The 26139-nt window shown below is 40.3% G+C and overlaps 2 protein-coding genes across 2 annotated transcripts; both read left to right on the forward strand.

Annotated features, from left to right (window-relative positions):
- Positions 1-16172: 16172 nt before the first annotated feature.
- Positions 16173-17420, forward strand: LOC112742576 (uncharacterized). Its single transcript, XM_025791816.1, has one exon. It carries the CDS (start codon positions 16173-16175, stop codon positions 17418-17420), a length of 1248 nt encoding a protein of 415 aa, XP_025647601.1.
- A 2261-nt stretch (positions 17421-19681) lies between these two features.
- LOC112742577 (uncharacterized) lies at positions 19682-20185 on the forward strand. The gene has a single exon (XM_025791817.1). The coding sequence runs from the start codon at positions 19682-19684 to the stop codon at positions 20183-20185; it is 504 nt and encodes a 167-aa protein (XP_025647602.1).
- The last annotated feature ends 5954 nt before the right edge of the window (positions 20186-26139 follow it).

Here is a 26139-nt window from a genome sequence, read left to right on the forward strand (position 1 = left end):
CTACTGCAATTTGCGATCCTGGGCCAACCCTCCCGAGAGTTATGCCCTGATTGGGCCAATTTCATGCTACTGGCCCAGCTCAACTCACCCGCATGCGCACGAGGCGCGCACGCGTACTTCGACCATCATGACGATCGATGAGTCAGTGCACCGTGCGCGTCCGCGTCGATCTCCAAATTTCATTCTCTGTTACTTTTTTCCGAGAGTTGAGCTAGAGTTGTGCCCAACTTGTGCTGAGGGCACAACTCCTATGCACGCGCATGCGCACCTGGCGCTCGCGCGCACACCCACATTTCACAACTTCACGCACATGCGCACTGTGCGCATCCGCGCCTTTACTGATTTTCGCCCATGCACGCGTGCGCGTGCATGGCGCGCGCGCGTCGGTTCAGCGAACCAATTGAATTAAAGCGCGCCTTCCTCCTTCACTTTTCTTTCTTTCTTCTTACCTCTATTCTTCTTCACTTCTACCTTCCTCTACCATCTCTAACAGTCTTCTCCGCCACCACTAGCAGCAACCACCACCTCCGGCGATTCTACACCCCCCTTTTCCCTCTTCCTTCTCTCACTCTTCCCTACCTTTTCTCCCACCTCCATACCCCACTTTTCTTCCTCCTCCTTTCAAGGTACTTCTCTTTCTATTTTTGTTTAGTTTTCTTTGTTTCCTTTTCCCTTTCCTTAGTTACATTCCCTTACAATCCCTCTTCATAGTTGCATTCATATTTTCTTTGTTTGTTGCATCTTCTTTCCTTCTTTCTTTTCACTTTCTCATGGGTGTTCCAAGTGGAGTTTACTCTTGCCTTGATGAGCTTGTTTGATTTACTTGCTTTCTTTTGCAATTTGTGGTATGATATTATAATTGATAATGCTTTATGGGATGTTACATTGTCACTCTCCTCTCAATTTTTGTCATAGATGGGATGCACACCAAGTGTTTGTTGAAAGACCTACATGACTTCTTGGAGTTATTTTGACTAAGTGTTTTCTATTTTGGTGTTCTTTCTCTTTCACTTGCTTGTTCATATGTGCATTGAGCTTATTACATATCTTATCTCATTTCTACATGCTCACCCCCTAATTCTCACTTCTTGTTATTGATGTCAAGAGTGTGTGCTTCTCATGCGTCTTGTTTGTATGCCTATACCACTCATGCATCACATGCTAGTGATTAGCCAAGATTTTCATCATGGACTTAGTCTCATGTTGCAGCTGTCATGTGTCTAAGCTACTTATCTTTTACGCCCTATCACTAGTGTGCTTATTCTTTCTTGATGCCTCTTTAAGCTTAATTTCACCACTTCTCCTTCTTTTCTAGGATGGTGATCAAAAGAGACAATGGAAAGGCACCGAAGAAGGCACCCTCACAGTCCACTAGCAAAGCACAACAAGGACCTAAAGCCAAGCCCCTCTCCAATAAGACAAGGGGCGTTGCTAACATTGATGTTTCGGAAAAGGACAATCCGGCAAGGGATCCGAACAAGTTCCCCAATCGCTATTGCGAACTTGTCTACCCCTTGATCAAACCAAGGAACTATCATGCGGAGCCCCTACTATCCCCTCTGACTCATGTCATTCCGCTCATCATACCCCGCATCGAACGGCGGCAATGGGAGTTCCTATTGAGGAAGCCAAGGGAGGCAAACTTGTCTTGGGTGGTTGAATTTTACACCAACTACCACACCCCCTCCCTTACATCGATATTTGTGCGTCGAAGGCAAGTTCCCGTCACAGAGGAGGCCATCTAAAATGTGCTTAAGACCGGACCATTAACGGAAGGGATTGATGCTTATCAAGGGATTTTGTCGGCACGGTGCCAACGTGCGTTTGATTGGGATGCTATCCTCAAGGTCATTGCTATACCTGAATCATTCTGGATTCGAGGAAGGATGAGACCCCGGCCAAAGGGCATCACCGCCCATTTTCTCACTAGAGAGTCTCAGGCATGGGCCCAAATTCTAGCCCACTATGTGCTCCCAAGCACCCATGGCTCATCTATCACTGCCGAGTTAGCCTTGTTGGTCTGGTATGTCCTCACCGAGAGACCGGTGCATATTCCCCGTCTCATTCACCAATCCATGGATCGCATCCACGCTAAGAGGAATCTACCCTTTCCCGCTCTAGTGACCGACTTAGTCTCCTCAGCCGGTGTTCCCCGAGAGACCAAGGATAGAAGGGCCATGATCCCGGTGGATGGAGATATTGTTCCAAACGGGAGATACCTTTACCCTTCGGCGGACACCGAAGAGCCACACCTATCCGTCCCCATGAGCATCCCCTCTACCACATCCGCACCAGCAAAGTCATCCATGCAACGCATAGAGGAGCTCCACAAGAAGCTTGACCGTTATGAGCAGCGTAACCAACGCCGTTACGCTTTTGTCAAGAAGCTTCTAGGTTGCCTAGCCCCACCTAAGGAAGAACCGGAAATTTCCATGTCCACCGATACCAATAATGAGGAAAGCGATAATGACAAAGAGGATGGACACTCGGAAGTCGATCAACTACTGCGTCTCACTCAAGGCACGGAGGACCGTGCCAACTTCTAAGTGTGGGGAGGTCGGTCAGTCGACCGGTCTTCGTAGGTAACACCCGAATAAATTTTGAATCACCTTTGCTAATTAGGATAGATTGCATGTTAGGTTCTCATTTTTGGCATCCTTTGCATGTTAGTTATCTCTTAATAAATCCACTTGGTTAGAGTAATGACTTCTCTCCTAGAATACTAGAATTTTAGGGCGACCCTACCAATTTTGAAATTTAAAAATTTGAAAATATTTTGATTCTTAGCATGTTTGAAGGATGTATTTTGGAACATGAAATTAGAATTTGAGCCAAGAACACAAGCAAGCGAGTTTTGAGCCTAATGGTGTGGTTACATTTTATAACCACTTGTTTTTTCCTTCTTGTGTGCAATTGTTCTCTTCCTACGATTGTGATCTTTGATTTGTTTAATTCTATATGTCCGTTATTCCTTGTATTCATACGTTTATATGATTGAGGCCATCGTTTTATTTAGCTCACTTACCCAAATAGCCTTGCCTTTTATCTTCCATTGTTAGCCAATTGAGCCTATGCTTAACCCACTTTGTTCATAATTCTAGCACATTACAAGCCTTAAAGCGGAAAATAATAAAAGTCCTTAATTTGGATCTTTGATTAGCTTAGGCTAGTGTGTGTGTGTGTCATTTAAAGTGTGGGAAATCTTGGGACATTGGGTGAATAAAAGGGTAGTTTTGTATTTTTGTTGTAAATATTGGGAATCGGGTACATGCCCATGTGTAATGAATGTAAAACCTTATGCATTGATGATCTTGTATATAGAAAGAAGAATGAGAAAAATACAAGAAAAAGAAAAAGAAACAAAAAGAAGAGCACGGAAAAGAAAAGAAAAGAAAAAAATAGAAAAGAAAAAAAAGAAAAGAAAAAGAAAGAAATAAAAAGGGGACAAAGTGCCCCAAAGTAAAGTCAATAAGAATCAATGCACAAGTGTTGTGAAATGACAAGAAAATGCATGAGTATGTTGAAAAGTGAAAGAATGGATAGTTAGGTTAGCTTTAAAATTGTATAAGAGGTCATAGGTTAGGTGAGAAGTTTAAGCTCATCAAAGATTCAAATTTCAAGCTTACTTGACCAAATATGCATCCCTACCTTGACCCTAGCCCTATTACAACCTAAAGAAAAGACCTCAAGATACTTGTATGCATGCATGGAAAAGCATGAAGTAGGGGAGGATTGAGTGATCAACCCTATACACCGAGCGAATAGAGTGCAAATACTTCTGGTGAGGGGTTTGAAGCTCAACTCCTTGTTCCCGGCTCTCGCGAGCGTTCTTCATACAAATTGTGCATACTTCACTTTGATGACTAGAATTGGTAGAGTTCATACATTGCCCATCATCTTGCCCTATGTGCATATACATATGTGTATTCTAGGAAGATTGAACTGCTCTTGGCCAAGTAGATAGTAGCATACACCATAGTGCATTTATGTAGGTAGATTGCATCACAAGAACCCTATGCCCCTATAGTCCTTTGATCTTTTGCTTTCCCTTAGCATGATGACATGCTATACTTTAAGTGTGGGGAGGTTGATAAACCCCATTTTCAGGGTTTATCATGCATAAAATCTAAGGATTTTTGGTGCACGAAATTGTGATCTCAGGCAACGGCGCCACAAACTCTGTACGTACGTCTTAATAAATTGTTTTTCATTCACAACTTCGATACAACTAACCAGCAAGTGCACTGGGTCATCCAAGTAATAAAACCTTACGTGAGTAAGGGTCGATCCCACGGAGATTGTTGGTATGAAGCAAGCTATGGTCATCTTGTAGATCTCAGTCAGGCGGATAATAATTCATTATGGAGTTTTCGAAATTTATAATAAATAAACAGAGAATAAAGATAGAAATACTTATGTATATTATTGGTGAGAATTTTAGATAAAGGTATAGAGATGCTTTCGTCCCTCTGAACTTCTACTTTCCTGTTGTCTTCATCCAATCAATCCTACACCTTTCCATGGCTGGCTTTATGTAAGGATATCACCAATGTCAATGGCTACTTTTCATCTTCTCTGTGAAAATGGTCTGATGCACTGTCACTGCAGGGCTAATCATCTGGAGGCATCACCGTGGTCAATGGCTGCATCCTATCCTCTTGTGAAAATGGTCCAAATGCTCTGTCACAGCACAGCTAATCATCTGAGGTTCTCGATCATACTGGAATAGGATTCACCCTCCTTTTGTGTCTGTCACTACGCCCAGCACTCGCGAGTTTGAAGTTCGTCACAGTCATTCAATCCCAGAATCCTACTTGGAATACCACAGACAAGGTTTAGACTTTCCGGATTCTCATGAATGCCGCCATCAATCTAGCTTATACCACGAAATTGATGCATAAATCCACTTTCGGGCCCACTTGGTGTGTGCTTGGGCTGAGCTTGAATGTTACGCATGCAGAGGCTCTTTCTTGGAGTTGAACGCCAGTTTGTAACGTATTTCTAAACTCGGCCAAAGTATGGACTATTATATATTTCTGGAAAGCCCTGGATGTCTACTTTCCAACGTAATTGGAAGAGCGCCATTGTGAGTTCTGTAGCTCTAGAAAATCCACTTTGAGTGAAGGGAGGTCAGAATCCAACAGCATCAGCAGTCCTTCTTCTACCTCTGAATCTGATTTTTGCTCAAGTCCCTCAATTTCAGCCAGAAAATACCTGAAATCACAGAAAAACACACAAACTCATAGTAAAGTCTAGAAATGTGAATTTAGCATAAAAACTAATAAAAACATCCCTAAAAGTAACTAGATCCTACTAAAAACATACTAAAAATAATGCCAAAAAGCGTATAAATTATCTGCTCATCACAACACCAAACTTAAACTGTTGCTTGTCCCCAAGCAACTGAAAATCAAATAGGATAAAAAGAACAGAATATACTATAAATTCCAAACTATCAATGAAACATAGCTCCAATCAGATAAGCGGAAGTTGTAGCTTTTTGCCTCTTGAATAGTTTTGGCATCTCACTTTATCCATTGAGGTTCAGAATGATTGGCATCTATAGGAACTCAGAGTTCAGATAGTGTTATTGATTCTCCTAGTTCAGTATGTTGATTCTTGAACACAGCTACTTTATGAGTCTTGGCCGTGGCCCTAAGCACTTTGTTTTCCAGTATTACCACCAGATACATAAATGCCACAGACACATAATTGGGTGAACCTTTTCAGATTGTGACTCAGCTTTGCTAAAGTCCCCAATTAGAGGTGTCCAGGGTTCTTAAGCACACTCTTTTTTTTGCTTTGGACCTTGACTTTAACCGCTCAGTCTCAAGTTTTCACTTGACACCTTCACGCCACAAGCACATGGTTAGGGATAGCTTGGTTTAGCTGCTTAGACCAGGATTTTATTCCTTTAGGCCCTCCTATCCACTGATGCTCAAAGCCTTGGGATCCTTTTTATTTACCCTTACCTTTTGGTTTTAAGAGTTATTGGCTTTTTGCTTTTGCCTCTTGGTTTTAAGAGTTTTGGCTTTTTCTGCTTGCTTTTTTCTCTTTTTTTTTATTTTTTTTCTGCAAGCTCTGTTCTTTGCTGCTTTTTCTTGCTTCAAGAATCATTTTTATGATTTTTCAGATTATCAAATAACATGTCTCCTTGTCATAATTCTTTCAAGAGCCAACATATTTAACATTCATAAATAAAAACTTCAAAAGACATATGCACTGTTTAGGCATTCATTCAGAAAACAAGAAGCATTGTCACCACATCAATATAATTAAACTAAGTTCAAGGATGAATTCGAAACTCATGTACTTCTTGTCCTTTTGAATTAAAACATTTTTCATTTAAGAGAGGTGATGGATTCATATTCACTAACTTTAAGGCATAGACACTTAGACACTAATGATCATGTAGTAAGACACAAATATAAATAAACATAAAGCTCAAAAATCGAAAAACAGGAATAAATAGACAAGGAGATTAAGGAATGAGTCCACCTTAGTGAGGATGGCGTCTTTCTCTTCTTGAAGAACCAATGGTGCTTTTGAGCTCGTCTATGTCTCTTCCTTGTCTTTGTTGCTCCTCCTTAGTGATTTTTGGTATTTCTATCCTCAGTTGCTCCCAATCATTATGTGGGGAAAATGTATCCCCTGAGGTATCTCAGGGATCTCTTGATTTGCAGTCAGATGTTCTACCACTGAGCTATAGATCCTTTACATTAATCTCTCCATCTCCCATGACTTGGAGGTGGAAGCTTTTGTCTTCCCTTTTCTCTTCTCTCTTCTTTCTTTTTTTTTTTTTTTTGAGGTTTCTCTGGCTTTAGGTGCCATCAATGGTTATGGAAAAGCAAAATAAGCAATGCTTTTACCAAACCAAACTTAGAATGTTGCTCGCCCTCAAGCAAAAGAAGAAAGAATAGATGAAGAAGAAGATGTGGAAAAAAAACTAGGATTATTAGGAGGGAAGGTGGGGATCCTGTGGGGTCCACAGATCCTGAGATGATCCTGTGAGGTCCACAGATCTTGAGGTGTCAAGGATTTACATCCCTGCACCAATTAGGCATGTAAAATGCCTTTGCATGCAATTTTGGCGTTTAAACGCCGAACTGATGCTTGTTTTGGGTGTTCAACGCCCAGATGCAGCATATTTCTGGCGTTGAACGCCAGCCAGATGCTTGTTTCTGGCGTTCAGTGCCAGCTCTTCCTCAGTGTGCATGTCTGGTGTCTGAACGCCAGGATGCTGCTTGTTTCTGGCCTTCAACGCCAGAAACATGCTCTGTTCTGGCGTTGAACGCCAGACAGATGCTCCTTACTGGCGTTTAAATGCCAGTAAGATCCTCCTCCAGGGTGTGATTTTTCTTCTGCTATTTTTGATTCCGTTTTCAATTTTTATATTTATTTTGTGACTCCACATGATCATGAACCTAATAAAACATGAAATAACAATAAAAATAAATTAGAGAAATAAAAATTGGGTTGCCTCCCAACAAGCGCTTCTTTAATGTCAATAGCTTGACAGTGGGCTCTCATGGAGCCTCACAGATGTTCAGAGCATTGTTGAGACTCCCCAACACCAAACTTAGAGTTTGGATATGGGAGTTCAACACCAAACTTAGAGTTTGGTTGTGGCCTCCCAACACCAAACTTAGAGTTTGACTGTGGGGGCTCTGGTTGACTCTTTTTTAAGAGAAGCTTACTGTGCCTCTTTTCCATGTTTACAGAAGGATGTCCTTGAGTTTTAAACTCAAGGGAGTCCTCATTCAATTGAAGAACTAGTTCACCTCTGTTAACATCAATCACAGCTCTTGCTGTGGCTAGGAAGGGTCTTCCAAGGATGATGGATTCATCCTCATCCTTTCTAGTATCTAGGACTATGAAATCAGCAGGGATGTAAAGGCCTTTAACCTTTACTAATACGTCATCTACTTGTCCATAAGCCTGTTTTCTTGAATTATCTGCCATCTCTAATGAGATTTTAGCAGCTTGCACCCCAAAGATTCCCAGTTTCTCTATTACAGAGAGGGACATGAGGTTTATCCCTGAACCAAGGTCACACAGAGCCTTTTCAAAGATCATGGTGCCTATGGTACAAGGTATTAGGAACTTTCCAGGATCCTGTTTCTTCTGAGGCAATGTCAGTTGATCCAGATCACTCAGTTCATTGGTGAACAAGGGAGGTTCATCTTCCCACGTCTCAATACCAAATAATTTGGCATTCAGCTTCATGATTGCACCAAGGTACTTGGTAACTTGCTCATCAGTAACATCCTTATTCTCTTCAGAAGAGGAATACTCATCAGAGCTCATGAATGGCATAAGGAGGTTTAATGGAATCTCTATGGTCTCTAGTTGAGTCTCAGATTCCTTTGGTTCCTTAGAGGGAAACTCCTTATTGATCACTGGACGTCCCAGGAGGTCTTCCTCCTTGGAATTCACGTCCTCCCCTTCTTCCTTGGATTCGGCCATGATGGTTATATCAATGGCCTTGTACTCTCCTTTTGGATTTTCTTCTGTATTGCTTGGGAGAGTACTAGGAGGGGTTTTAGTGATCTTCTTACTCAGCTGGCCCACTTGTACTTCCAAATTTCTAATGGAGGACCTTGTTTCATTCATGAAATTCATAGTGGCCTTAGATAGATCAGAGACTAAGTTTGCTAAATTAGAGGTATTTTGTTCAGAGTTCTCTGTCTGTTGCTGAGTGGATGATGGAAAAGGCTTGCTATTGCTAAACCTGTTTCTTCCACCATTATTAAAGCCTTGTTGAGGCTTTTGTTGATCCTTCCATGAGAGATTTGGGTGATTTCTCCATGAGGGATTATAGGTGTTTCCATATGGTTCACCCATGTAATTCACCTCTGCTATTGCAGGGTTCTCAGGATCATAAGCTTCTTCTTCAGAAGGCGCCTCTTGAGTACTGTTGGATGCAGCTTGCATTCCATTCAGACTCTGAGAAATCATATTGACTTGCTGAGTCAATAGTTTGTTATGAGCCAATATGGCATTCAGAGTATCAATTTCAAGAACTCCCTTCTTCTGAGGCGTCCCATTACTCACAGGATTCCTCTCAGAAGTATACATGAACTGGTTATTAGCAACCATGTCAATGAGTTCTTGAGCTTCTGCAGGCATTTTCTTTAGGTGAATGGATCCACCTGCAGAAGTATCCAATGACATTTTAGCTAATTTAGACAGACCATCATAGAATATATCCAGGATGGTCCATTCTGAAAGCATGTTAGAATGACACTTTTTGGTCAGTTGCTTGTATCTCTCCTAAGCTTCATAGAGGGATTCACCTTCTTTCTGTCTGAAGGTTTGAACATCCACTCTAAGCTTGCTCAACTTTTGAGGAGGAAAGAACTTGGCTAAGAAAGCCGTGACCAGCTTATCCCAAGAGTTCAGGCTATCTTTGGGTTGAGAGTCTAACCACACTCTAGCTTTGTCTCTTACAGCAAAAGGGAAAAGCATGAGCCTATAGACTTCAGGATCTACTCCATTAGTCTTAACAGTATCACAGATCTGCAAAAATTCAGTTAAGAATTGAAAAGGATCTTCAGATGGAAGTCCATGAAACTTGCAGTTCTGCTGCATCAGAGAAACTAATTGAGGTTTAAGCTCAAAATTGTTTGCTCCAATGGTAGGGATGGAGATGCTTCTTCCATGTAAATTGGAATTAGGTGCAGTAAAGTCACCAAGCATCCTCCTTGCATTATTATTATTTTCGGCTGCCATCTCCTCTTCCTGTTCAAAAATTTCTGAAAGGTGCTTGCTGGATTGTTGTAATTTAGCTTCTCTTAGTTTTCTCTTCAGAGTCCTTTCAGGTTCTGGATCTGCTTCAACAAGAATATTCCTGCCCTTGCTCCTGCTCATATGAAAAAGGAGGAAACAGAAAAATAATAATAGGGATCCTTTTTGCCGAGGTATAGAGGTTCCCTTAGGTGAGTGGAAGAAAAGAAGAGTAGAAGAAAAGAAGAAGAAAAAATCTGAACTCAGAGAGAGAGAGAGGGGGTTCGGATTTTTTTTTTTGTGAGTGAGGAAGAGATGTTAGTAAATGAATAAATAAATAGAAGAAGATGAGAGGTGAGAGTATTTTCGAAAATAATTTTTGAAAAATTAGTTAGTGATTTTTGAAAATTAAAAGAAGAAATAAATTAAAATTGAATTTTGAAACAATTAGTTAATTAAAAATAATTTTTGAAAAAGAGGGAGATATTTTCGAAAATTAGAGAGAGAGAGTTAGTTAGGTAGTTTTGAAAAAGATAAGAAACAAACAAAAAGTTAATTAGTTAGTTGAAACAAATTTTGAAAATCAATTTTTTGAAAAGATAAGAAGATAAGAAGTTAGCAAAGATATTTTAAAATCAAATTTTTGAAAAAGATAGGATAAGAAGATATTTTTGAAAAGATATGATTGAAATTAGTTTTTTTTAAAAAAAATTTGATTTTTAAAATCACAATTAATGACTTGATTCACAAGATATGATTCTAGAACTTAAAGTTTGAATCTTTCTTAACAAGTAAGTAACAAACTTGAAATTTTTGAATCAAAATATTAATTGTTGATGATATTTTCGAAAATTATGAGATAGAATGAAGAAAAATATTTTTGAAAAATATTTTTTTAAAATTTTCAAAAATAAATAAGAAAAATGAAAAAGATTTGATTTTTGAAAAAGATTTTGAAAAAGATAAGATTTTTAAATTGAAAATTTGATTTGACTCGTAAGAAACAACTAAATTTTAAAATGTTTTGAAAAAGTCAACTCAAATTTTCGAATTTATGAGAAGAAAAAGGGAAAGATATTTTTTTGATTTTTTTTGAATTTTTATGATGAGAGAGAAAAACATGAAAATGATGCAATGCATGAAAATTTTTAGATCAAACAATGAATGCATGCAAGAATGCTATGAATGTCAAGATGAACACCAAGAACACTTTGAAGATCAAGATGAACACCAAGAACTTATTTTTGAAAAATTTTTTATGCAAAGAAAAAATGCAAGACACCAAACTTAGAAATCTTTGATGCTTAGACTCTATGGATGCGAAAATGCACATGAGAAACAAGAAAAGACACAAAACAAGAAAACATCAAGATCAAACAAGAAGATTTACCAAGAACAACTTGAAGATCATGAAGAACACTATGAATGCATGAATTTTTCGAAAAATGCAAGATGAACATGCAATTGACACCAAACTTAAAATCTGACTCAAGACTCAAACAAGAAACACAAAATATTTTTGATTTTTATGATTTTCTAATTTTTTTGGTATTTTTCGAAAATTAATGTGAAAAAGAAAAATAAGGATTCCAAAATTTTTCATATGAATTCCAGGAATCTTGCACTCTTAGTCTAAAGCTCCAATCTGAGGGTTAGACATGGCTTAATAGCCAGTCAGCTTTAGGATGTAAATCAGGTGGATCTGGAACAGCAGCAGGTGTATTAGCAACAACTAGCTTGCTCTTGATAATGTTGGGTTGGAAGCCCCAGTCCAAATGAATTTAGCCATGGCTTTACAGCCAGTCAGGCTTCAACATGCCTCATGAAACACTACAATTCATTCTTAAAAAATTTTAGAATAATTTTTGAAAACAGATGAGAAATTTTTTTTTTTGAAAGATTTTTTTGAAAAATTTTTGAAAACTTTTTGAAAACAAAATAAGAAGAAAATTACCCAATCTGAGCAACACGATGAACCGTCAGTTGTCCAAACTCGAACAATCCCCGGCAACGGCGCCAAAAACTTGGTGCACGAAATTGTGATCTCAGGCAACGGCGCCACAAACTCTGTACGCACGTCGTAATAAATCATTTTTCATTCACAACTTCGATACAACTAACCAGCAAGTGCACTGGGTCGTCCAAGTAATAAAACCTTACGTGAGTAAGGGTCGATCCCACGGAGATTGTTGGTATGAAGCAAGCTATGGTCATCTGGTAGATCTCAGTCAGGCGGATAATAATTGATTATGGAGTTTTCGAAATTTATAATAAATAAACAGAGAATAAAGATAGAAATACTTATGTATATTATTGGTGAGAATTTCAGATAAAGGTATAGAGATGCTTTCGTCCCTCTGAACTTCTGCTTTCCTGCTGTCTTCATCCAATCAATCCTACTCCTTTCCATGGCTGGCTTTATGTAAGGATATCACCAATGTCAATGGCTACTTTTCATCCTCTTTGTGAAAATAGTCTAATGCGTTGTCACTGCATGGCTAATCATCTGGAGGCATCACCGTGGTCAATGGTTGCATCCTATCCTCTTGTAAAAATGGTCCAAATGCTCCGTCACAGCACGGCTAATCATCTGAGGTTCTCGATCATACTGGAATAGGATTCACCCTCCTTTTGCGTCTGTCACTACGCCCAGCACTCGCGAGTTTGAAGTTCGTCACAGTCATTCAATCCCAGAATCCTACTCGGAATACCACAGACAAGGTTTAGACTTTCCGGATTCTCATGAATGCCGCCATCACTCTAGCTTATATCACGAAGATTCTGATTAAGAGATCCAAGAGATAATCATTCAATCGAAGGTAGAACGGAGGTGGTTGTCTGGCACGCGTTCATAGGGAATGATGATGATTGTCACGTTCATCACATTCATGTTGAAGTGCGAATGAATATCTTAGAAGCGAAATAAGTTGAATTGAATATAAAACAGTAGTACTTTGCATTAATTCATGAGGAACAGCAGAGCTCCACACCTTAATCTATGGAGTGCAGAAACTCTACCGTTTGAAAATACATAAGTGAAAGGTTCAGGCATGGCCGAGAGGCCAGCCCCCAAAACGTGATCACAGGATCAAAAATACAATCCAGGATATCAAATACAATAGTAAGAAGTCCTATTTATACTAAACTAGTTACTAGGGTTTATAGAAGTAAGTAATTGATGCATAAATCCACTTCCGGGGCCCACTTGGTGTGTGCTTGGGCTGAGCTTGAATGTTACACGTGCAGAGGCTCTTTCTTGGAGTTGAACGCCAGTTTGTAACGTATTTCTGGCGTTCAACTCTGGCTTGTAACATGTTTCTGGCGTTTAACTCCAGACTGCAGCGTAGAACTAGCGTTCAACGCCCTTTTGCGTCATCTAAACTCGGCCAAAGTATAGACTATTATATATTGATGGAAAGCCCTAGATGTCTACTTTCCAAAGCAATTGGAAGCGCGCCATTCTGAGTTTTGTAGCTCCAGAAAATCCACTTTGAGTACAGGGAGGTCAGAATCCAACAGCATCAGCAGTCCTTCTTCTACCTCTGAATCTGATTTTTGCTCAAGTCCCTCAATTTTAACCAGAAAATACCTGAAATCACAGAAAAATACACAAACTCATAGTAAAGTCCAGAAATGTGAATTTAGCACAAAAACTAAAATAAACATCCCTAAAAGTAACTAGATCCTACTAAAAGCATACTAAAAACAATGCCAAAAATGTATAAATTATCCGCTCATCAGTTTTATCAATGATCTTCCACACTTATCCATATAAAACTGCATGATTTTGTGTCTCTTTCCCATTTTACCTCATAGATGAAAATATTCTTCTTTTGCATCAAAATTGAGATATTGTAATCCTCCTCTATTACCATTAGATGCCTTGATCTGTTTGTTAAGTGATTTCAGAAGTTATAGGGCAAAAATGGCTAAGAGGAATGAAGGAAGCATGCATGAATGGAAGGATCATGGAACAAATCAAAGAATTGGAGTTTGGACATGCACGTGCACGCGCACCGTACGCGTACGCGCGGATGTGCTCATCCAGAGCCAGCACAGTGGAGCTATGGAGTAGAATTACATCATGTTTTCTATGGTTGCCTACCAATTGTTTATGATAATGACAACCCTAGCTATGGAGTAGAATTCTCTTACTTGGCTTAGGGGTTGAGTTATTGGAGACACTTGAATAGTGGATATCAATTGTAGATTATGAATTGAGAAGTTGCTAATTGACTTGGAGTGTACTAAAGCTAGACTTCCCTAGGGTGAGGCTAGGACTTGTGACTCAAGTTAGTTACTCTCACTTGACTTTCCTCCATTGTTAGGGGGTTAACTAAGTGAAGCAATAATTAACTCTTATCATAATTGAGGAAAACTATAATGATGGAACTTCCAATGCTTACCCTTAGCCAAGGCTTTTATCTCAATTAATTGTTGTTTACTTTGCTAGCTTGAATTCTTGCACCAACTCTCAAAACCATAAAAGTTTTCCTAATCAATGATGTACATTCTAAAGCAATTCCTAGGGAGAATGACCCGGGATCAATACTCTCGGTCATAGATTTTAGGATTGTTTGATCTGGTATTCGCGTGTTGGTTAGACTATACTCACGATCGGATTTATTACTAGTCTCTAACCGGCATAAGAATATTTCCGTTCATCAAAATGGCGCCGTTGCTGGGGAATTGCTTATGTATGCCTTTCTATTGGTTAGTGTGAATATGTTAATATGTGAATATTTGTATTTCTCTCTTGATTAATTGTTTGTTTGATTGTTACATAGGATTAGACTTTGCTTAGATACCAATTGATGTCATGAGCTTCTTATCTCCTTCATTGTATGACACGTTCACTACCAAATCCGAGCTTAGTACCATTTGATTCAGAAATTTAGAGAACTTTGCTTCATATTAGGCAAGCTCAGAGGCGGTTAGTATTTGAGGAAGGTGAAAAGGTTTTTACCAATTCACCAAACATATCATCGTCATCCAACGAAGGCATTAATTACTCTTCCGTTGATACTACTAATAGTTCTTCTTTTGATCTAGGTTTTGACAATATGGCCGCTCCAAGGAGAGTTACTCTTTAGGAAGCGGGTGCACTAGATTTTGTTCTCCAACCTCTACATGTGCTTCATCCCAACTTGAATACAAACTTTGAAATCAAGACCGCTCTCATCAATCTCTTACCAAAGTTCCATGGTCTACCCGCACAAGATCCAATTAGACACCTCAAGGACTTTCATGGTGTATGCTTGACTACTAGGCGGGAAGGATCCGATGAAGTGGCTATATGGTTGTTTGCTTTCCCTTTCTCTCTTGAGGGAAGAGCCAAGGAGTGGTTCTATTCCTTACCTAGTGATGTTGTGTCCGATTGGAACTTGCTTAGAAGAGAATTCCTTGATAAATTCATGCCTGTGAAAATGACGGACAAGCTAAGGAAGGAGATCTCATGTATTGTACAAGGCGAGATGGAAACTTTATATGAATATTGGGAACGGTTTTGTAAACTCCTTGACTCATGTCCCAACCACACGATTGACACTCAAGTCTTGTTTAGCTATGTGTGCCAAGGCATGAGGGAGCAAGATAAGAATTTGTTGGATGCTTCAAACAACAGTTCTTTGTCAAAGTATAGAACGGCGGAGGAGGCATGGCAACTCATTACCGACTTGGCCGATTCCACTCAACATGCTAGACCGAGAGTCAACCATCCAAAGGCCGTGAATGAAGTTTCTTCTAGTGGTGAGACCATTACCCTCACTAAGACCTTGTGTGAGATGACAAGTCTTCTAAAGCAACTCCAAGTGAATCAACAACAACCTCCATCCCAACAACCACTACCTCCTCAAAACCAACAATGTCAATAATTGGTCCCTCGAAAAGTTTGTGGCATTTTCTCATGCTACTCCCACTACATAGATGAATGTCCAAGTCTCCAAGAAGATAACACTCTAGCGGCTACCCACAAGTTTTATGATCGCTTCTACTATGAACGTGCTAATCAAGGATACCATAACTAAGGGAGCAATTATAACCAAGGGTACCCCCAATAAGGAGGCAACTATAACCAAGGGAGTAACAACTCTAATCAAGGATGGAGGGATAACTCCAACCAAAATTGGTGGGATAATTATCAACAAGGAAGAAGGGATAATGGAGGCAACCAAAGGTGGAACAACAACACACCACAAAACCGCTATTTAGAAAACCCTCCAAACCAACAACCAAATCAAGGAAGGAACTATCAAACCTACATACCACCTCATAGACAACCACTTCCACTCAACCAACCCCAAGCACCAAAAATCACCTATCCTTCCACATCTCCAAATCAATATGACACACTCTGGTCCATACTCCAAGGACAAAAAGAGCTCCAAAACACACTCAACTCAAGTCTTAATGGTCTTACTTCCACCCTCCAAGCTCTTATTGCTCGCATGGAGCCACCCTCTACTCCCATTCCTCAAGCCTCAACCTCTAGTGCCATACCTTCTCAACCTCTACCCAACCCCAAGGGTGGCATCAATGCCATAACCTTGAGGTCCGGAACTCAATTGAAGGAGACGGATTCAAAGCCACCTAGTCCAATGAAAGTCACTCAAGAGGAAGATGGAGTTGAGATAGAAGAAATTGAAGAAGAGGAGGAGTCACATGTAATAGTTGAAGATGAGGACCTTCTACCAAGGAGTGAAGTCCCTATAAAGGAACAAATCTTGGAGAAAGTGGCTCAACCAATTCCATTTCCTACATTGGCAAGAAAGGCTAAAAAGCGTGTGAAACTTGATCCAACAATAGTAAAGATGTTCAAGAAAGTGGAGGTAACTATCCCCCTCTTTGATGCTAAACATCAAGTGCCTAAATATGCGAAATTTCTTAAGGACTTGTGTATGAACAAAGATAGAATTCATGAGTTGAAAACCATTTCATTGGGTAGTTTCATTTCGGCTTTGATGGGATCCATTCCGGAAAACTGTGTTGATCCGGGTCCTTGTTTAGTTTCTTGTGTCATTGATGGAGTCCAATTCATTGATTGTATGTGCGACCTTGGTGTATGCGTTAGCATTATGCCTCTTTCCGTTTATCATCTGTTGAAGCTCCCACCATTGAAGTGGTCGGCGGCTCGATTTGTCTTGGCGAACAAGAGCATAATAATCGTATCGGGTATTGCAGAAGATGTGTTGGTCGACATAAAGGGTTTGATATTTCCAATTGATTTTCTTATCATTGAGATGCCACCAAGTGAATCCGAGAGGGCATCATCTATCCTACTTGGAAGGCCCTTTTTGAGGACCTTTAGGTTCAAGTTGGATGCCCATTCGGGAACCTATTCGTTTGAAATAGATGGGAGAGTTGTAAGTTTTAGCTTAGAAGAAGCAATGAGGCACCCACCGGAGAACCATTCCATATTCTGGTGGGATCTAATTGACAACATTGTGGCCGAAGTGCATTGTGCAAGGCTAGAAGAGAAACATATGATTGAAGAAAATGGTGACAATCCAAGTAAAGAAGTTCAAATGACAAGCCAAGAGCAAAAGCTAGAATTGAAGCCATTGCCACCCCACCTAAAGTACTCATACCTTGATGAAGCCCACAAGTTCCCGGTGATCATAGCAAGGGAACTAAATCCTCAACAAGAAGAAAAGTTACTATCTGTTTTGAGGAAGAACAAAAGGGCAATAAGGTAGAGTTTGGAAGATCTAGTGGGGATAAGTCCCCAAGTGTGTGAGCACCGGATCTTTTTGGAAGAAGAAGCTAGACCCGTGAGACAATCTCAAAGGCAATTAAATCCTACTATTTTGGAGGTTGTCAAGAAAGAGGTGACATGATTACTCGAGGTAGACATCATCTACCCCATTTCAGATAGTGAATGGGTAAGTCCGTTCAAGTTGTGCCTAAGAAGTCCGGGGTAACCACAATCAAGAATGAAAGCGGGGAGCTCATAGCAACACGGGTGCAAAACTCTTGGCGAGTATGCATAGACTACCGAAGGTTGAACTTGGCCACTAGAAAAGATCATTTTCCACTTCCGTTTATCGATCGAATGCTCGATCGATTATCCGGTAAATCCCATTATTGCTTTCTAGATGGCTATTCAGGGTACTTCCAAATACACATTGCTCTAGAGGACCAAGAAAAAACATCATTTACTTGCCCTTTTGGAACCTATGCCTACAAGCGTATGCCATTCGTCTTATGCAATGCACCGGCAACTTTCTAAAGGTGCATGATGAGCATCTTTGCGGATTTTCTAGAGCAATGCATGGAGGTATTCATGGATGACTTCACGGTATATGGTGATTCTTTTGATCATTACTTAGATAATCTTGAAAAAGTTTTGGAAAGATGTACTAAAACCAACCTTGTCTTAAATTTTGAGAAGTGTCATTTCATGGTTAGGCAAGGGATTATTTTAGGACATATTGTTTCCAAAGATGGTATTTTCGTAGATCCGGCCAAGATTAATGTCATATCTAGTTTGCCTTACCCCTCTTCTGAGAGGGAGGTCCGCTATTTCTTTGGACATGCAGGATTTTATCGGAGATTCATAAAGGATTTTAGCAAGATAGCATTGCCTCTCTCAAAGTTGTTACAAAAAGATGTTGAGTTTAATTTAAGCAAGGAATGCATGGAGGCTTTTGACAAGCTCAAGGTAGCATTGACCCAAGCTCCCATTGTGCGAGGGCCGGATTGGAGTCGGCCATTTGAAATAATGTGTGATGCTTCAAATTTTGCCGTGGGAGCCGTGTTAGCACAACACGAGGGTAAGATTCCATATGTCATAGCCTATGCATCAAAAACACAAGATGGAGCCCAATCCAACTACACTACTACTGAAAAAGAACTTTTGGCCATTGTTTTTGCCTTGGACAAGTTCCGAGCATATCTTCTTGGTTCAAAGGTGGTAGTGTATTCGGATCATGTGGCGTTAAAGTATTTGTTGGCTAAGAAGGAATCTAAATCGAGATTGATTATATGGGTTTTGTTATTGCAAGAATTTGACTTGGAAATCAAGGATAAGAGTGGTACGCAAAACCTAGTGGCGGACCATTTAAGTCGCCTTGAACACACAAAAGGCGATACTACTACTATCAATGATTCTTTTCCCTTTGAGGGCTTGCATGCAATCTCGGAAACCATTCCTTGGTATGCACCAATCGCCAATTACTTAGTATCTCGCTCCTTCCCTCCTAATCTCTCCAAACATCAAAGGGATAAGCTAAAAAGTGAATCCAAATACTATGTGTGGGATGACCCATTCCTTTGGAGATGTGGGGCGGATCAAATAATTCGAAGGTGCATTCCACAATCTGACTTCCACTCAATCTTGGAAGCTTGCCACTCCTCCGAAGGAGGAGGCCATTTTGGACCTCAAAGAACGGCAAGGAAAATCTTAGATTGTGGCTTTTGGTGGCCAACTCTTTTCAAAGACTCTTCTCATTTTTGTAAATCTTGTTCTCAATGCATTAGATTTGGTAACATCTCCAAGAAGGATGAAATCCCCCAACAAACCATGCTATTTTGTGAGATTTTTGATGTGTGGGGAATTGACTTCATGGGGCCATTCCTAAACTCTAATGGTTTCCTCTACATTCTACTTGCCGTTGATTATGTGTCCAAATGGGTGGAAGCGATACCCACCCAGATGGATGATGCTAACGTGGTCCTTTCTTTTGTGAGAAATAATATCATTTGTAGATTTGGGTCGCCACGAGCAATCGTGAGCGACCAAGGTTCACATTTTTACAACAAAAGAATGGAAGGACTCATGAAGAAATATAGCATCATACATAAAGTAGCCACGGCCTACCACCCACAAACAAACGGCCAAGCCGAGGTTTCCAATCGGGAGACTAAACGCATCTTGGAAAGGATTGTGAAACCCAATAGGAAAGATTGGAGTGCCAAGCTCACCGATGCATTATGGGCCTACCAAACGGCATACAAAATGCCAATTGGCATGAGCCCCTTTCGGTTGGTGTATGGCAAAGCTTGCCATTTACCAGTGGAGATAGAGCACAAGGCATATTGGGCCATCAAAGAGTGTAATCCAAGTTTGGGTGGAGCCGGAATTGAGAGAAAGCTACAACTAGCAGAATTGAAATGTTTGAGGCTTGAAGCTTATGAGAACTCTAGACTTTACAAGGAGAAAATGAAAGCCGTGCATGATATGAGCATAAGAGGCAAAGAATTTAAAGTTGGTGATCTAGTCCTTCTTTACAATTCTAGATTGAGATTGTTGCCCGGTAAACTAAGATCAAAATGGGAAGGCCCATATCAAGTAGTGAAAGCGGAACCCTATGGGGTTTATCATTTGTGCCATCCCTCAAGTTCGGATATCTTCAAGGTCAATGGGCATCGTCTCAAGTTGTATCACGGTGAGCAAATGAAGAGGAACAAAGAGATTGAGGTATTCCTTTTGGAAGATGCACCTCTCGGCAAAGAGCAATGAACTAGTGGAAGTCCAACTTAAGGACATTAAACAAAAGTGCTAGGTGGGAGACACCCCACCATGGTGAGATATATCCTTTTTACCCTTTTGTATATAGTCTTTAAACTCTTGATTGGGTTGCGATTGCTTTGCTATAGCCCTATTTGATTAGAGTTAATTGTAAATACCTAGGATATTTCACTCATGAAGCCTTGCATTGATTTTTCCATGAATGATTTGATTGTGTGGTAGAAGAACACCCCTTTTTAGGTCTTACATTGATTTTGGGTGTTTTTGGCCTCTTTGGATGGATTGGCCATTTAATTCATGACAATTAGGCATCTTTCATGTTCATTCAAAAAAAAAAGGGGGGGGGGGAGGCATGCGTGCGCGGACTGTACGCGTACGCGTCCATAGGTCTTCGCAGCTCCAGGGCCATTCTTCTAGAGAGTTGTGCAAATTCTGGGCCAATTCTGGGCCCTAGGCATAACCAGCATCACGCGTGTGCGCAATGCACGCGCACGCATTCATGGCCATTTGCGCAAAAACCACGCGTACGCGCACTAGCTGCGTACACGTCACTACTGCGATTTACGATCCTGGGCCATCCCTCCTGAGAGTTATGCCCTGGTTGGGCCAATTTCATGCTACTGGCCCAGCTCAACTCACGCGCAAGCGCACCAGGCACGCACGCATACTTCGACCATCATGACGATCGACGCGTCAGCGCACCGTGCGCGTCCGCGTCGATCACCAAAATTCATTCTCTGGTACTTTTTCCCGAGAGTTGAGCCAGAGTTGTGCCCAACTTGTGCTGAGGGCACAACTCCTATGCACGCGCATGCATACTTGGCGCTCGCGCGACACCCACTTTTCACCACTTTATGCACACACGCACTGTGCGCATCCGCGCCCTTACTGATTTTCGCACACGCGTGCATGGCGCGCACGCGTCGGTTCCGCGAACCAATTGACTTAAAGCGCACCTTCCTCCTTCACTTTTCTTTCTTTCTTCTTACCACCATTCTTCTTCACTTCTACCTTCCTCTACCATCTCTACCACTCTTCTCCGCCACCACCGGCGGCAACCACCACCTCCGGCGATTCCACACCCCCCTTTTCCCTCATCCTTCTCTCACTCTTCCCTTCCTTTTCGCCCACCTCCATACCCCACTTTTCTTCCTCCTCCTCTCAAGGTACTTCTCTTTCTATTTTTGTTTAGATATCTTTGTTTCCTTTTCCCTTTCCTTAGTTACGTTCCCTTACTCTCCCTCTTCGTAGTTGCATTCATGTTTTCTTTGTTTGTTGTATTTTCTTTCCTTCTTTCTTTTCACTTTCTCATGGGTGTTCCAAGTGGAGTTTACTCTTGCCTTGATGAGCTTGTTTGATTTACTTGCTTTCTTTTGCAATTTGTGGTATGATATGATGATTGATGATGCTTTATGGGATGTTATATTGTCACTCTCCTCTCAATTTTTGTCATAGAAGGAATGCACACCAAGTGTTTGTTGAAAGACCCACATGACTTCTTGGAGTTATTTTGACTAAGTGTTTTCCATTTTGGTGTACTTTCTCTTTCACTTGCTTGTTCATATATGCATTGAGCTTATTACATTTCTTGTTTCATTTCTACATGCTTACCCCCTAATTCTCACTTCTTGTTATTGATGTTAAGAGTGTGTGCTTCTCATTCGTCTTGTTTGCATGCCTATACCACTCATGCATCACATGCTAGTGATTAGCCAAAATTTTCATCATAGATTTAGTCTCATGTTGTAGCTGTCATGTGTATAAGCTACTTATCTTTTATGCGCTATCACTAGCGTGCTTATTCTTTCATGATGCCTCTTTAAGCTTAATTTCACCACTTCTCCTTCTTTTCTAGGATGGTGATCAAAAGAGACAATGGAAAGGCACCCAAGAAGGCACCCTCACGGTCCACTAGCAAAGCACAACAAGGACCTAAAGCCAAGCCCCTCTCCAATAAGACAAGGAGCATTGCTAACATTGATGTTTCGGAAAAGGACAATCCGGCAAGGGATCCGAACATGTTCCCCAACCGCTATTGTGAACTTGTGTACCCTTTGATCAAAACAATGAACTATCATGCGGAGCCCCTACTATCCCCTCCGGCTCATGTCATTCTGCTCATCATACCCCGCATCAAACGGCGGCAATGGAAGTTCCTATTGAGGAAGCCAAGGGAGGCAAACTTGTCTTGGGTGGTTGAATTTTACACCAACTCCCACACCCCCTCCTTTACATCAGTATTTGTGCGTCGAAGGCAAGTTCTAGTCACAGAGGAGGCCATCCAAAATGTGCTTAAGACCGAACCATTAATGGAAGGGATTGATGCTTATCAAGAGATTTTGTCGGCATGGTGCCAACGTGCGTTTGATTGGGATGCTATCCTCAAGGTCATTGCTATACCCGAATCATTCTGGATTCGAGGAAGGATGAGACCCCGGCCCAAGGGCATCACCGCCGAGTTAGCTTTGTTGGTCTGGTGTGTCCTCACCGAGAGACCGGTGCACATTCCCCGTCTCATTCGCCAATCCATGGGCCACATCCACGCTAAGGAGAATCTACCCTTTCCCGCTCTAGTGACCGACTTAGTCACCTCAGCCGGTGTTTTCCGAGAGACCAAGGATAGAAGGGCCATGATCCCGGCGGATGGAGATATTGTTCCAAACGGGAGATACCTTTACCCTTCGGCGGACACCGAAGAGCCACACCTATCCGCCCCCATGAGCATCCCCTCGACCTCATCCACACCACCAAAGTCATCCATGCAACGCATAGAGGAACTTCACAAGAAGCTTGACCGTTATGAGCGGCGTAACCAACGCCGTTACGCTTTTCTCAAGAAGCTTCTAGGTTGCCTATCCCCACCTATGGAATAACCGGAAATTTCCACATCCACAAATACCAATAATGAGGAAAGCGATAATGACGAAGAGGTTGGACACTCAAAGCCGATCAACCGCTGCGTCTCACTCAAGGCATGGAGGACCGTGCCAACTTCTAAGTGTGGGAAGGTCGGTCGGCCGACCGGTCTTTGTAGGTAACACCCGAAAAAATTTTGAATCACCTTTGCTAATTAGGATAGATTGCATGTTAGGTTCTCATTTTTGGTTAGAGCAATGACTTCTTTTCTAGAAAACTAAAATTTTAGGGCAACCCTACTAATTTTGAAATTTAAAAATTTGAAAATCTTTTGATGCTTAGCTTGTTTGAAGGATGTATTTTAGTACATGGAATTAGAATTTGAGCCAAAAACACAAGCAAGCGAGTTTTGAGCCTAATGGTGTGGTTATATTTTATAACCACTTGTTTTTGCTTTCTTGTGTGCAATTGTTCTCTTCCTACGATTGTGATCTTTGATTTGTTTAATTCTATATGTCCGTTATTCCTTGTATTCATACGTTTATATGATTGAGGCCATCGTTTCATTTAGCTCACTTACGCAAATAGCCTTGCCTTTTATCTTCCATTGTTAGCCAATTTGAGCCTATGCTTAACCCACTTTGTTCATAATTCTAGCACATTACAATCCTTAAAGCGGAAAACAATAAAAGTTCTTAATTTGTATCTTTGACTAGCTTAGGCTAGTGTGTGTGTGTGTCATTTAAAGTGTGGAAAATCTTGGGACATTGGGTGAATACAAGGGTAGTTTTGTATTTTTGTAGTAAATATTGGGAATCGGGTACATGCCCATGTGTAATGAATGTAAAACCTTATGCATTGATGATCTTGTATATAGAAAGAAGAATGAGAAAAACAAAAGAAAAAGAAAAAGAAACAAAAAGAAGAGCATGGAAAAGAAAAGAAAAGAAAAGAAAAATAGAAAAGCAAAAAAAAAAGAAAAAGAAAAAGAAAGAAATAAAAAGGGGACAAAATGCCCCAAAGTAAAGTCAATAAGAATCAATGCAAAAGTGTTGTGAAATGACAAGAAAATGCATGAGTATGTTGAAAAGTGAAAGAATGGGTAGTTAGGTTAGCTTTAAAATTATATAAGAGGTCATAGGTTAGGTGAGAAGTTTAAGCTCATCAAAGAAAATGCATGAGTGTGTGAAAAAGTGAAGAATGGGTAGTTAGGTTAGCTTTGAATTTGTATAGGTTGTCATAGGTTAGGTGGAAAGCTTAGGTTAATCAAAGATTCAAATTCTAGTCCACTTAACCATATGCAATCCTACCTTGACCCTAGCCCCATTACAACCTTATGAATAAGACCTCATAATATTTGTATGCATGCATGAAATAATTGTTGATTGTTAGATGAAAAACAAATCTTAGAAAGCATGATTAGGGGAGAATTGAGTGAATCAACCCGATATACTGAGCGACTAGAGCAGATACACATCTGGTGAGGGTTCGATTGCTTAATTACATGTTTTCACCTAGAATCATCACTTTTCTTGCAAGTTTGTAAAAATCTTTAATAACTCAATTCAATTGTGGGTTTGATTTGATTGCTATTGCTTTAGCCCTTATGCTCATACATGTTTTATTGGGAATTGATTTATTTTGACCAAGTAATTACATTCATTTAGATAGTGCATTCAGGTAGATTGCATTTAGGTAGTTATTACATTGAATAAATGTTGATACCCTTTGTTTCTCTCTTGATTTTAGCACGAGGACATGCTTGGTTTAAGTGTGGGGAGGTTGACCATTTTTAGTATTTATCTTGTGTTGATTTTAGGGTATTTTATCACCTTTTCTCACATTTATTCAATGAAATAGCATGGTTTCATGGTTTTCTCCTAATTTGTGCTAAGTGTCAAAACATGCTTTTTAGGCCTTTAATGTGTTAATTTTTATTCACCTTTGATTCCACTAGATGTCTTGATATGTTTGTTAGTGAATTCAGGTCAGGTTGAAAAGGCTAGGAATGGATTAAAGGATTGAAGAGAAAAGCATGCAAAGTGGAGAACACATAGAAAATCAAGGATTTGGAGCGCAATCATCGATGTGCACGCACACCAGACGCACACGCGAGGAATATGAAGTCGCAAGGGGACGCGTACGCGTGACCCATGCGTACTCATCGTTACTCGCACGTGACATCATTAAAGTGAAAATGCTGGGGGTGATTTCTAAGCTTCCCAGGCCCAGATCCAACTCATTTATGAGGCCTTTACATGCAGAATTCAAGCAAGAGCAAAGGGGGGAACACATAGTTTAGTTTTTATGATGCTTTAGTTAGTTTCTAGAGAGAGAAGCTCTCTTTTCTCTCTAGAATTAGGTTAGATGTAGATTAGAATTCCTTAGATCTAGATTTAATTCATGCTTTGATTTACTTTTCCTTTCTAATTTCTTGTTCCTTTACCTTTGCTTTCCTAGTCTAGCATTTTACTTTTTGTATTTGTTTACTTTGTAGTTGATGCACTCTTGTTTCCTTTACTTTCCTTTAATGCAATTTATGTTTGATTTGCTTTGTTGTTGTTAATTTTCTTGCTATTGGTAGTTGTAGATTTACTTTTCTTGCAATTTTATTTTGCTTTCCTTTTATGCCTTCCAAGTGTTTGATTAAATGCTTGGAAGGATGTTAGAGTAGATATTTCCTTCTCTTGGCTTGTGTTGAGTAATTAGTGACACTTGAGTTATCAAACTCTTTTGTTGATTGATAATTGAAAATTTCTAGTTGACTTGAATGTCACTAAAGCTAGCCTTTCGTTGTGATTTTGCTAGGACTTGTGATCCCAAGTTGATATCCACTTGACTTTCTTTCATAGCTAGAGGTTAACAACGTGGAGCAATGAACAATTCTCATCACAATTGATGATGATAACAAGGATAGGACTTCTAGTTCCCATACCTTTCCAAGAGCTTTCATAGTTGTTAGTTTATTTCTTTTGCAATTTACATTTCTTGTGTCTTATTCAAAACCCCAAAATTATACAACCCATAACCAATAACAAGAACACTTCATTGTAATTCCTTGAGAGACGACCCGAGGTTTGAATACTTCG

Source organism: Arachis hypogaea, chromosome 14 (genome assembly GCF_003086295.3).
Source record: "Arachis hypogaea cultivar Tifrunner chromosome 14, arahy.Tifrunner.gnm2.J5K5, whole genome shotgun sequence".
Taxonomy (NCBI): domain Eukaryota; kingdom Viridiplantae; phylum Streptophyta; class Magnoliopsida; order Fabales; family Fabaceae; genus Arachis; species Arachis hypogaea.